Source organism: Ascidia mentula, chromosome 3 (genome assembly GCF_947561715.1).
Source record: "Ascidia mentula chromosome 3, kaAscMent1.1, whole genome shotgun sequence".
Taxonomy (NCBI): Eukaryota; Metazoa; Chordata; class Ascidiacea; order Phlebobranchia; family Ascidiidae; genus Ascidia; species Ascidia mentula.
Window position 1 is genome coordinate 9,020,116 of NC_138568.1, and position 13,047 is coordinate 9,033,162.

Below are 13,047 nucleotides of genomic sequence, written 5' to 3' on the forward strand. Positions count from 1 at the left end.
GACAGTAGTGAAACGTAACGTTTTCGTAAACACGCCGATCACCACAAAACCTGTTAAATTTCGACCAACACGAGAAACAAACACGCGAAAGCGTAACAACAATTGCTGTAAGATCTCGGCCAATCAATCACGAAACGAGTGAGTGAAGATTATGTGCACAGCACGTTTGCTTGTCGCGGCACCAATCGGAAACCGTGAACTTGTTTTCGTTCGTTCGAGATCGCAGACACCGTCAACCTCTCGGGTTTTGCGGTCGAAGGTTTTCAGCCTCACAGTTTTTCCGATTTCGCTCGAGCACCGGTTCGGTGTTGTGCGGTGACGCGGGTTCGCGAGATACTGAAGTACTTGTTTAGTCATATTGGCGGCTTTTACATGAGTAAACCTCGCCTTGGACGGCACGGTTTAAGTTTGTGGGCAAGAGTTGAGAAAGGGACAGGGACTGAACTGCCCGCCCCTCAATGGTGATGATAAATAAGAGTTTACAAGTTTACGTAATCGTACAGTACATTTTTATTGATTGCGATTTTCCTCAGTATACGGAATGACAGCCCGGGCAAACGAGCCACACAATGACCTCGCTGTTGCAAAAAGGCAAGACCAATCACAGTATTTATATTCATGCGTAACCTTATTATTACGCCGCTCATGTTACTATAACTGCCAAAAGCGTAACATTTAAAACCACTAAATATACCACGTCGGGCATTGGTGGAGGCAAAGACCAACGTCAATAGACCGCACAGCCCTGCAAATAAGCAGACGAAACAAGAGTACCTATCAGTATTTTACGATTGTTTTTTTCTTCAACTGTCACTTGATTGTACGCCATATTCCACAATATATTCTGTGACTTGTCAATCATTTTGCGTGAATGGTGCAGTACTACAGTACAATGACCCAGGTGTACGAGTGCACCGAGGAAGCAACTGTCATTCACATTACAACATGGCCGGGGCATTTTCAGGCTGATGGATCACAAACAGGAGGAGGCATGGAAAACGGCTTGCTGCCTTTTCCGGAGCGATCGAGTTCGTCGTGTTTAGTGAGCACGAGGGCGAGAAAGCGAAGAAAATCAACAAAGGTCGTGTTTGTTGGTCCGATGTATTTTCTCAGATTTGATGCGTTCATTCCTATAAACCTCAGAACACCTATTTCTCAGATTAAATGCGTTCATTCCTATAAACCATACATGAATCTGTGGTACAATAGTTTGCCAGCATTCAAAGGGCAACAGGTACAAAAAAAGCAATCGAAAGCTTTCGCCTGCAAAAACGAAAGCTGACCTTGAACAATATCGAGAGTACCGTTAGTCTATATTAGATTTCATTTCTGTTGAGCGCAGTTGTGAAATGGAAACCAACAAAAACGAAACCACAGACGGACGAAACTTTTGTACACAAATCGAAACTCATAGTATTTCAATCCTGCAACTTTTAATCGAGCTCCCGAAAGTCACGAGCCCAAATTAACCCCATGCAGTTTTTTGACGCATTCCCTTTTTCCATACTACATCATAGGCTAGTTTCGGTAACGGTGTTTAGTGGCTGTGGAAACGGCGACGAGGTATTCCAAAAACGCAAAAAAAAAATAATTGACATTTCCTTTTTATATTTTGCCACGTTTTGCATGCAAACCCTTGTTTAGATTACATAAAAACGGTACATTGCATCGGTCTTCCTGACATATGGGCCGGATTTTGGGCAAAAACGTAAAGGGAACAAACAAATTGACGCTTCCTGCCAGTGTATCGCATGGGTATGCCTGAATAGAGCAAATAAGGGTGGACCTATTCATGATTTGTGTTTATTGAACATTTCATGGGAACATCCGAAAATAACCACAAGAAACGAACAGGAAAAATAAAAGCTACCCTGTTATATAAGGACATCCAAAACGCAGAATCACTTTTCTACCGTACACCTTTTTATTTATTACCTTACAATGCGTCTGCTTAATATCAATCGCCGTGTTGAATAAATGTTCGATTTTGGCGTTTCTCAATGGTTTGGACCGCGAAATTGAAAGTGTTTTTGCAGCTGCCTTCCCAACCCAGTTGATATTTAAGTGTTTGGTTGAACATTTTGAATTTACGTCATTTTCGCAAATCACCGGTAGAATGTTTAGTCAGTGAGAAATGCAAACATACTCAGGATGTGATTAGCCGGGTTTGTTTCAAAATCGTGTATTGAATCAAACACGTTGCAGTATAGAATGCTGAGAGTAGCAGCGATCGCACTTCTTTCCCGCTGTTCCGAACACCAGCGACAGGACACAAAAAATCTATTGTGTACACAAGGCGCTTCCCAAAATTAGCGCTCTTCAGCCATTTCAGCTCACGTTAAACGTGCGCACAAGCTGAAGGATCAATACAGATGACGGTAACAACAATTAAGCGTGGAGCGCAACGATACACGAAGAACAGAAACGGGTTGAAACGAGCGGAAATATCGGGCATGAAGTTATATTTAGTTAGAAGTAGTAAGTACAGCAAAGAAACTAATGCCGTACAAGGAGTTAAGGTCGTGAACAAATGAGGTCTGTAAACAACACGTATTGTTAATGGGAGCTTTATCAGTTTTCGGAACACATTTAACGACAATTAAACCTATCGTAAAACCAAATTAAAAACCTGCTTCTCGATCTAGCCCAGCAGACGACAACAAGAAACATAATATTTACGTGAGGTTTTTAAAGGTAACTATGCCCTGATGGCACCCAATTGTAGGGATGTACCGATTCCTCCGAATGGTTAACGCATATTTGAGTATTCGGCCGAATCCTTTACCCACATTTCAATACATCTTCTTTTGCGTCTTATCAAAGCGAACCAAAGGGTCTATATACATTGAGCAGACGCAGTAAAACAAATTGCAACTGTTGCAGTGAACTATTTGGCGGGGACTCAATCACGGCCAAGTGTTCGAAACGTTCTTGTCGTCTCTTTGGCGCCCACGTGCGATTATTTCCGTTGCTAATATCGAATTTCCTGCGGCCAAAGATAAGTTCGTCAGTTCAATTGATTGCTTTACACTTCCATTGCCGTAGGACGTAACACAACATATTGCAGTTAACTCTCCACGACAAACTGCACAAACGCACTTAATAATCACTTTAACTCGGCGCTTTACACGTATTTCAATTATTACAAAAAAGCTTGAGATGAAGCTAATCGGAAATTGCAAGCTCTGATAACGAGCAACAAATTGGAAACAACCCAAACGACCAATCAATGTCTCCTCGCAATACCACAGAAGCAGCTGGACAACGACTTGGAATAAAGAACCGTCTACCGAGGCGGTTCTTGAACTAGAGTCGACGGAATTAAATTACGGTAGCTATCCATCACATCTTTAAATATCACGGGCAAAGCAACAAACTTTGTTTGAAACAAAAGAAAAAAACTTTTCTTTAGACAACAGTCGAGACTGACAGGCGCACGTTGATGAGCACGCCGCCACACACAAAAACAGGATTACAAGCAAATCGCCGATCAGCGATTGCTCGATAAATCCCAATGAAGGAAATATCGGTAGCTCAGGCTGCTTACCGTGACTCGAAACAGCAACACAACAAAGCTGACAGTAGATAAACAACTGGTCATGCCTCGAAATTTGAGGTGACGATTTGAGATCGGCAACCAAAGGTTATAGTAAACTTCACGAGCTTTCAGCGGCAATAAAATACTGTCCAAGTGAACGTCAATATGAATTATTTATACAGGCTTATAGGTTTGGCTTACAACATTGAAGCGTCGCTTCATACCATGAGGAAAGTAAGGGCACTTACACTTGGTATTCTTGTGGACGTTTTTGAGCTACAAATTTATGGAACCTACAAAACACCAAGACCGTGCTACTTCTAAAAACTGGTTGGGATGTAAAAACATTAATTAAAATTACAAAAAACAAACATCAAATACAGTATAATGGTATGAATGACCAACTAATTTCAAACCAAAACAAAGCAACCAAGAACTTTAGGAAAGAAGTGGTTACATAGAATATTGGGGATAGAAAGGGCCGGTTTTAGGCCGTAAGTATAATCACCACAACGTGTTTGGGTGCCCAGCTAAAATCACCCACACTACTGATATTTCGACACAACATTTCAAGGTTAAGATTTCCAAAATACGCACGCACTGAGAAATCAGTTACTTTCAAACAGGACTTGATTCTGTGATAATGCTCATGCGGATCACAAGCAGTAGAGAATCAAAGTGAATATCCTGTCGAGTACTATACAATAAGTTGTTGTAATTGGCTCAAGTAGGGTTCAATTTTGTTAAGTGCCGTTCACTTGGAAACCAACACAACGTAACCGCGGAGGTGCTGTGGTTTGGCCGACGTCAAATCTTTATACAATACTACCTATTAGCACTAGTTAGTTTGACTTGTCTTTGAGAACCCACCTGAAAAGGCATGTGTTAGGTACGCTCTTGATATTGCCGGACAAACAATACGTGCTGCAATTATGAAGGAAACATAGTAAGGACAAATCGCCATTGGTGTTTGTTTTACAATTACGCGTGGAGTATTCAGCTATGTTCTCCGGAATAGATTCAAAACGCTTGTTTTCGTCAACATAAGTCAAAGACTTGTGAAATGCTAGTAGCGGAAAAACGCTTTGCATATATACCTTGTCGTTACAGAAAGTTGTTAAGTCTATCAATACTGTGTTAACCCAATTTTGGAGAATGCATGCAGCTGCAGCAGCCAAAACGTGTTGCCAGCAAACACGCCGCCACAGGGCATGCTTACAAAAAGAACCCACGCTGCTTAGCCAACTAAAGGGGCAGGCAGAAGTCAGCCCAGCTAACTCGAGACCCACAGCGAAAGGCAAAATTACAAACGGTTCCCAACACGCGGACGGGCGAGAGAGTGTAATAAGAGACTGTGAAAACGTGCCTCTGTGACGTACGAGTAATAGCGTCCCAGCAATCCGATTCCCAGAAAGCCGAGATGAACGGAGAGAAGCCTACGACTCTCATACCGCGGTGCCAAGCCGACGAGCGCCCATCAATAATGCACAGTAGGATCACGCCGGGCAATTAACGGCAGGCGCCTGCAAAAGTCTTGGCATTTTTCGAAGACTTTGGCTGTTGCGCGCGTATGCAAGGGATGCATGAACGCTTGGCGTCTGCATCGCAACACAAAGAAACAATATTTCCAGGGCTTATCCCCTTTTTGAACGGCCATTTCCAATAGTAAAACTTGGATAAGTTGGTTTAACCACGATTTATTGCGTTGGAAAATCTCCTCCCACACTTATCGTAAATATCTTGCCACTTTCAGGTCTTATTACTGTCTGTAGACATCTGGAAAAAATCGGCGATACACGACAAGGAGATTGCCATCAGGCGCGTCGCAAGTGTTTCCAGGGTCACTCGACTTGTGAAGTGCAGCAAAAGTCTATTCTCGGTTTATTGCGCGTTTTCTCGGTGGACTTTCACGCAAATGCGAACAATGTTGAGAGATATGAATGTTGGTTCCTTGTTGTCATGACAGTTAACAATATCCTCGGTCGAAGCAAAAAAACGAGACTGATACTAAAATACTACATAAATTCTGGCTAACCCAAAGCTTCGTATATGGATCCTGCCTTGCAAGCGTTGCAGCCAAATAGCGCTGAAAGTATTACTTTGTACTTACAGGATTACCAAAAAGATAAATATTTTCGCACAGCAACCCTAAAAAGTGCACAGTGTTGGAGATGTCGATGCCAAACATAGACATCGTACATATAGTATTTGCTTACCCACCACTCATGGAACTGCAACGAATCAGTCCAATGATAATGCCAGTAAAGGAAATGAAACTAAAACAACAAAACTGACATTACAGCGAATTCTATATGCGGTCGATTACATAACGTTTCGCAGATATAGACCCGGGTCTATGGAGTGGACGAACGTCAGTTTCGAAGAAAAATGGGAACTGATGGTGGTGACGCACCCCCAAATGCATGGAGAACCGAAAATATGATGGGTTACTGTCAAGGCGACCTTGGGGTCGTCACAGTGTCACAACACAAAATTGTATTTCCTCATCTAGATTCTCGCCAGTTAATGATCGATCACAATGCAGTGAGGTAAACGCAACTTTCACCTTTGTAGCCATAAATTAATTTACCATTCTCACGTCTAAACTGCGCTTTTAAGCACTGTTGCGTGGAAATAAGGCAGCACAAGGAGCTCTAACGCGTTTAAATGCAATATACAACGTAAAATGACACAACCTCAAACAGTAAATTCAATTTTGCTACGGACAAATGCTATCACAACATAGCCGGGTAGTAAACATACATCTGTCGCGGCGTCACAATTTCAAGCTGAATTTTGCATATTTTTTGAAAACCTGCTCCAAAAATACAGCTTCCATTCTATTTGGCCTACATACTATGCTGTGGGCCACCACCACGTGAAGCGACCTACTAAACCACCGGTCATACCAACGACTGAGATTGTGATAAATGATTACAAGAGGAAGACAACAATATAAAAAAGTTCAAGACAGACCCATTGGCCGGCACCCCCTGTGGAAAGACAACGCTGGCTGGCAAACAAAGAGCGTTTGTTCAGCACATGGGGCAGCTCGTCTTGCTGTTTGCGCACGGTTTGTAACTGCGTTGTGTCGCGGTACAGTTTATTTCCACGGCCCTCCCCAATAAGCGAAAGCAAAACTAGTAAGGCAGACCTATCGCAATTGCATACAATATTTATTTTGTCCTCGCAAAATCGCCATGTTTTAAAGCCGAGACGTTTGGCTCTCCGACTTAAAACCTGTTCAAAGCACACATGAGATCATGAACTGTGAGTACATGGTTTGGAATTTACAAATTGTATTTTAGGGTTGATAAGTTGGCTGTGAACAGCAACCAAAAGTTTTTGGTTGGGAGGATAACGATTCAATGCCTGTAGTACAAATCAGACGCACAAAATTAATTTGATCCGCCACAGCCGGTTCACGCCAAAGAAGATTACGACAGTATAAGCCATGTTCGCCTTCTGAAGTCCAGCAGATTTTGACAAGTGTAATCATGACGCAATTTCGCGCATGGCAGTTCGCAGCGTTCGTGAAATTTGGTCGTAAATCAATATATCAACAAGGCAAATCGCCAACTTTTCGACTCTAACGACCGCATTTTGTGGAACAGGAGATTAGGAAATGCACGCCAAACTCCCCTAACCCACACGGACTTCGCATTTGTTGCCCAAGCCGAGTTGTTTCGTAACTTACCATTGTGGAACCATTGCGCTAGCAGCGCTAGGGGCGCGGTAATTAGCAAACCGAACATCCGGCGATTGTCAAACTTTCTTATAAGGACACCACCCTCATTTAAAGGCGTTACTTCAGGCCTTGCTGGAAATTACGCTTGTCGACCAAGTCGAAACCAGCTCAGGGCTTCGGCTTACGGAATGTTAAGATATCAAGTGGAGGACGCGTTAAGCCTATCTTGCCGCGTGCCTTATCTGCGTAGCATACTGTCAATGAATAACCCCTGGCAGCGGATGTCCTTTTGATGGTATACGGCGCTGCCCGGGAGCTGATAACACGCCCAACTTGACTAAAGTATACACAATGACAGAAGTCGGACGCCTGCTGCAAGCACAAACGCTGCAATTTTTCGACTTTGTGTCATTTTTTCGTTATTTTGCAAAGGATGCATCGCAACGCGATCGGGTTCTATATTGAGCTAGGTACAGATACGTAAAAATAAATGACTTTCATTGTGTTCAGTTTAACCCATGTGTTCCAAAATGTCCAAGCGACGGTTTACTGTCTTACCTGCGAATGGCAAAGTCATTGTCAAACACGTCAATGTCGTCCATGTTCATGACTTCAAATTACGATCCAAATAGCTTTTCAAGTCGGCAGACAGTTATAGCGCTATACAGACTTTCGCTAACCTCGACACAAACATAACCGCACTGGTCATTCCGGGAAGGCTCTTAGCAAATAGCCACTAAACTTTGATGCGGGGACTGTGACGGATAGGGCAATTGTAATTACTTCCAGTAAAAGGACGGCGCGTCACGACACACAGGGAGAATGACAGCACGATGCCATTAACTGGAATATTGTCAACGACAGCAGTGCACATTTTGGCAAGATACACAGCCACGCGTATTGCAAATGCAGTTTAACGGGACGCACTGGACAGGGCAGAGCAACTTGGGCTTCTTAGGTCAGCTGACATGCTCTGTCGGCAGTTGTCAACAATGCGATTAGACTGGGAAATAAATACAAGCTGGAAATAGGGGATTTTAATGTCCCTGAATTGGTCTCGAACCCTCGTCACTGGCGCATCGATTGATGAACAGGGCTTTGGGTTGGTGTGGTATAAACATACAGACACACGTACATAACGGCTTCGCAAGAAAACGTGACATTACTTTTGTTAACAAAAGGAGCGTCATCCGCAGGATTGCCAGCCAAGACATTACAGCGCATCAAGAGGACGCTGATCAAGTCAACGCCTCGTTTCGACAACATCCCAAAATGCTTTTACTAGTTGCAACTAGTGGACAGCAATGAAAACGGGACCGAAATTGATATACATGAAAACGAATTTAGGGAATTTAGAAACGTATTTCTCAGATGATATGCCAAACAAGTTTTCACTATTCACACAAAAAAACACATTAAAAGTGCTTTCTGTTTTTGGCTGCAGTTTAATACATACTAGCACACTGTCCAAAACTCTTATATGGAAAAAGAAAGTTTGGTCGCACTGCCAGACAACTGAGTTATGGCTAACCGGTTCTCCCATGGAAAAAGTATCACAGAAATAAAGTGAAAGTTTGCCAAAAGTCGCCCGCAGGGAATGGAGAGCAAGCGTTCGGACATGGCAACGAACCGCAAGTACATGCTGGCTTTCCACAGCGGAAGTCTTTGCGAATCACGCCGATTCTGGAAGTAGTATTGGGGAATCGTTGTTCAACGGCCTGTACTGTTCACTAAAACGCCGGTTCTGTTGGTTGACTGTTCTGCCTTGGTTTAATTTTGATTGGTTCTCCATAATTGACCGGCTAATTGGCCATGATTGACACCCTTCACTGGGATAACTGCCAGTAAATGGCATGACGCAGAGACGGTCAGACTACACGGACACAGTGGGCAAGTTACAACAAAAAACACACTTTAAGTTTGTTAAAGTCATAAGGCATCATTGACTTCGCCTAAAACACTTGTTTCAAATAATCTCAAACCTCAACAAAGCATGTGAAAATGCTTCTAATATATATATGGACTGATTGCATGAATAAGTAATTTTGGTAGAAACTGACATATCTATCATCACTGGAGTGAAAAGCTGGTCTGATATTCTGAACAGAGACCAGCACTGGATGAATGATGGACAACAGTGGTCTGGGCAATACCACATTATAAATACACATGCACAAACATGCCCCAAAATGCTTTGGCCTTATTCAGCAAAGTAACATGACTGGTTCTTTGAAGTAGCAATTAGTCACACAGTCAACTGATTTTTTGGCAAGGGAAAAGCCCCAACTACTCACCAGGAATAAGGCAGGAACATTGAACCCTGAATGAAGACAGAGCCACACATAAGAATATACCAACATCTGCATGGGTCGTCCTTTCTGCAATGTATATAAATAAGACTGGTGAATGGTTAGAAGTTTCCTGAAGTGGATAACTTTTAGGATAAGCTTTGTCATGTGCAAAAGAGAGTTTTTATGATGGCTTCATGTTTATAAACTCATGCCTTTCAGTCCTATTGTAGAATTTACAACAGTATCTGCAGTGTTTTACAATTAAGTACAATAGTAGCAGTGAAACATTATGGACAACTACAGCATGTCACACAGACCATACATTCACATCAAATGATCAATGTACAAATCTCATTTAAAAAGCATAACTTCAAACAACTATAACCATATTTGTACAAATGCACTTCCACAACAAAGGGCTTGGAATACTTTACCTGTACAGAATTTCATTTGCATTATGGGTCTCATAACGTGCCAAAGTGCAGATTGCTCGAAGACTCTGCTCTTTAAGGCTGGAAAGTGACTCCAAGCGACAGAGGGAAGAATATATGACACTCAGTTCCTATAAATAATAATACTAGTTAAACATTGCTGGCAGTGGTGGAACCATGGTACATGTGTTGTGATGACAATTGATAAGGTCAATGAGAAGTTCAGTTTTCAGTAGTCCCAGTTTTCAGTAGTCCAATAAAATGAAAAATCGGTTGATCAGAAATTAAAGTTTTATTTAACCATTTTTCTCTGCTAACAACAAGAGCACAATTTTTTTTTTTGAGTCTATCTGTCTATATGTTCATTAGCAGTAGGTGCAAACATTTTGAATTTACAAACACACATATGTCTTTTATGATATAATGTATCTAAACATGAAACCCTAGCTGACTGTGTGGGGCTATTAATGTGAATAAAGCTATGTGTTATGCACCTATATGTTACGTAACACTCGAAAACTACTGCATGAAGACAAATTATTATAGTGCACCTGCAAAATGAAACAATTGACGAATTGCTTTTTTGGTATATGTATCACAAAACAACCATTCTTACCCTGTCAGTCCTTTTCTTGGATGGAGTGCGAAGAGCAAAGAGCAATTCTTTGTCCACACTTCCAAGAGACATCTCTTTCGCTTATAATCCAACTCAATGTTTGAGCATGAGTTTGGTATTTTGAACGTCATCCAGGCATTATACTCCGTGTTTGAATAATCATTGTCAGTGCATGACAGATACAGTGTTTAATATTGATGTAAATTCTGTGCTTAACTACCAAATAAAAATCCACAAAAAGTATACTCAAATGAAATTGTCTTTCAGCATGTATAACATGACCCACCATAAGGATATAATGATACCTTTACCAACTGTGTAAAAGGTACATATGCATACTTTGGAAAGGACAAAGCTGATTAAACATGCAAAATTGACACATTGCAATCGACTTTGTTGGTCACATCGTATATACTTATATTTAAATTGACTGCACTGAAGACACTTGAACTGCACCACATTATGCTACGCTAACCAAAACAATTCAAGAAAAACCACACACAAGGAAACGTGTGGAACAGATTGAGCGACGTCACTTGTTAGTCATGCACCAAGCTTCCTTATGTTTGTATACCTAAAACAAAGATATGATGCAGCATAAAAAATTATCAAAACAGCACTACCACTTTGTGTATCATTTAGAAAGTGCCATAAGTTATTTGCAAAGCTATTGCAAGGAAGATAATATAAATTGCAATCCAATATTTTTAGCCTAAAATTTTGACGTCACAGTGAAACTAGGCAATAACAAACAAATCAGCACATTACTTGAAGTTGAGATAGATTTATGTCTATCCTTACAGTTTTCAGTAGCTTTTGTGTGGGTATATACAAATGCATGTACATTGAGTGATGCATCCGGTGTGCATAGCTTAAATAAGTACTGAGAAGGCTACCACCCATCTGGGCATAGGAAAGTCACATTTCCTTTCCAGATTGCCAAAGCAGCATGCTTACAAAGCTATGAAAGAACTTTTTTCACAATCACTCAATTGACAGACTGCCGACATAAGAATTGCCCGGGTCAACAGCCTGTTGCACTGAACATTCTAATGAGCCTAATGAAACAAGTAATGTACATATTTTACTGTAAGTGGGCCAACATGCTGGTGCGAAAATATTTCTACTGTTACAAGACAGTGGGTGTAAGCATAGGCGCCTAGTTTTCATTTTTCCAGGGGGGGCGGCTATGTTATGACGTCAGAATTTGATACTATGACGTCATCAAGTATCGAAAAATTGTGTTTGAATTTCAATACATGAGGCGTATTAGCCAAAAGGGCGGCGTTAACAATAAACACACGAGATCAGTCTACGACACGACCAATAAGTACCTGTTGGCATATCATACTGCGAGACTGACGTTGCAACAACCGATGTCAGCTACGCAAGCGAAACTAGGTTAACATATTTTGTGTGCGTCGCGTAAGAAACACATTGTTTTTAGGTCTTTTTTCTTCGAACGTTACAAATACCACGAATTACAAGGTGCGGACAGACGCGCAGAAAAGCCACTTGTGTTTTTTTTTAAAAAACCTGGGGGGGCGCCGCCCCCCCTGCCCCCCCGGACTAGGCGCCTATGGGTGTAAGTGCTGTATGTCATATTTCCAATGATAACAAAATACATATCATGTTAATTTAATTAATTTTAAGCGTAAATGACCCAACAACAACAAAGTAAGCAACATGCCCTAATGCCAGTATTGATCAAGCTGGTAGTTGATGTGTTAAGAAAATAGTACTTAAACATATATATGTAAATATTGTAGGTCATTACCCAATCAATCAATCAATCAGTTTATGACATTTCTTTTATTTTTTGGCATAGCAAGCTTAAAAGAATGTCATAAAAAGATTGATTTTTATATTTTTGGCACAGCAAGAATTTTATCTGGTGGTAAGCCTGTATTACCACAACAGTTTCGGCCACATAAGGTGGCATGTCACCACAAACCAAAACTAATTACTTTGAAATGAAACATTATTTTTATAATGTCATGTCAGATTCACCATAAATTCATGTACAACCATGACAAACATATACAGAAAGCAAGATGTTTTCGCTGGTTACATATTAACCAACATTTGTGTCCTTAACTAAACATTACTCTATTCACCTTTGTGTTGTCATCAAATGAAATCAGTTCAGAAATCAACCATAACATAAGACAAAGAAACACTATGCTAGATACGTATTTAGGTTTGTCAATTTTGCAATATCAAGTGGAAGAAATTAGAAATGTTGTAAGGCAAAATAACAAAAAGCAGGTTTGTAGGCAAAACATTTTATAAAAGATTACATGATATCTACATGTGGATCTTGTAAGAACTATATGCCTCTCACATTCACGACTTGTTCAAACACATACCTTCAAGCGGGGAGCGCAACATACACGACGCACAAGCACAACACTCTCACTCTCAGTCTCTCACTCAGCAGTTATGACTTCAGCTGATCGATTTAACCTGTCACATAACATTGC

The 13,047-nt window shown here is 41.1% G+C and overlaps 1 protein-coding gene across 4 annotated transcripts in view; it reads right to left on the reverse strand.

Moving 5' to 3' along the window:
• Nucleotides 1–10,776, reverse strand: part of LOC145895137 (rap guanine nucleotide exchange factor 6-like) — a 38,310-nt gene extending 27,534 nt beyond the window's left edge. For all 4 annotated transcript variants that reach the window (XM_082983906.1, XM_082983904.1, XM_082983905.1 and 1 more), the window contains exons 1-3: nt 10,565–10,776; nt 9,952–10,079; nt 9,521–9,604 (exon numbers count right to left, since the gene is read on the reverse strand). In XM_082983906.1, coding sequence (XP_082840032.1) covers nt 9,521–9,604; nt 9,952–10,079; nt 10,565–10,636 — 284 coding nt within the window. In that variant the 5' untranslated portion in view covers nt 10,637–10,776. The remainder of the gene's footprint in view (nt 1–9,520; nt 9,605–9,951; nt 10,080–10,564) is intronic.
• Nucleotides 10,777–13,047: the final 2,271 nt, after the last annotated feature.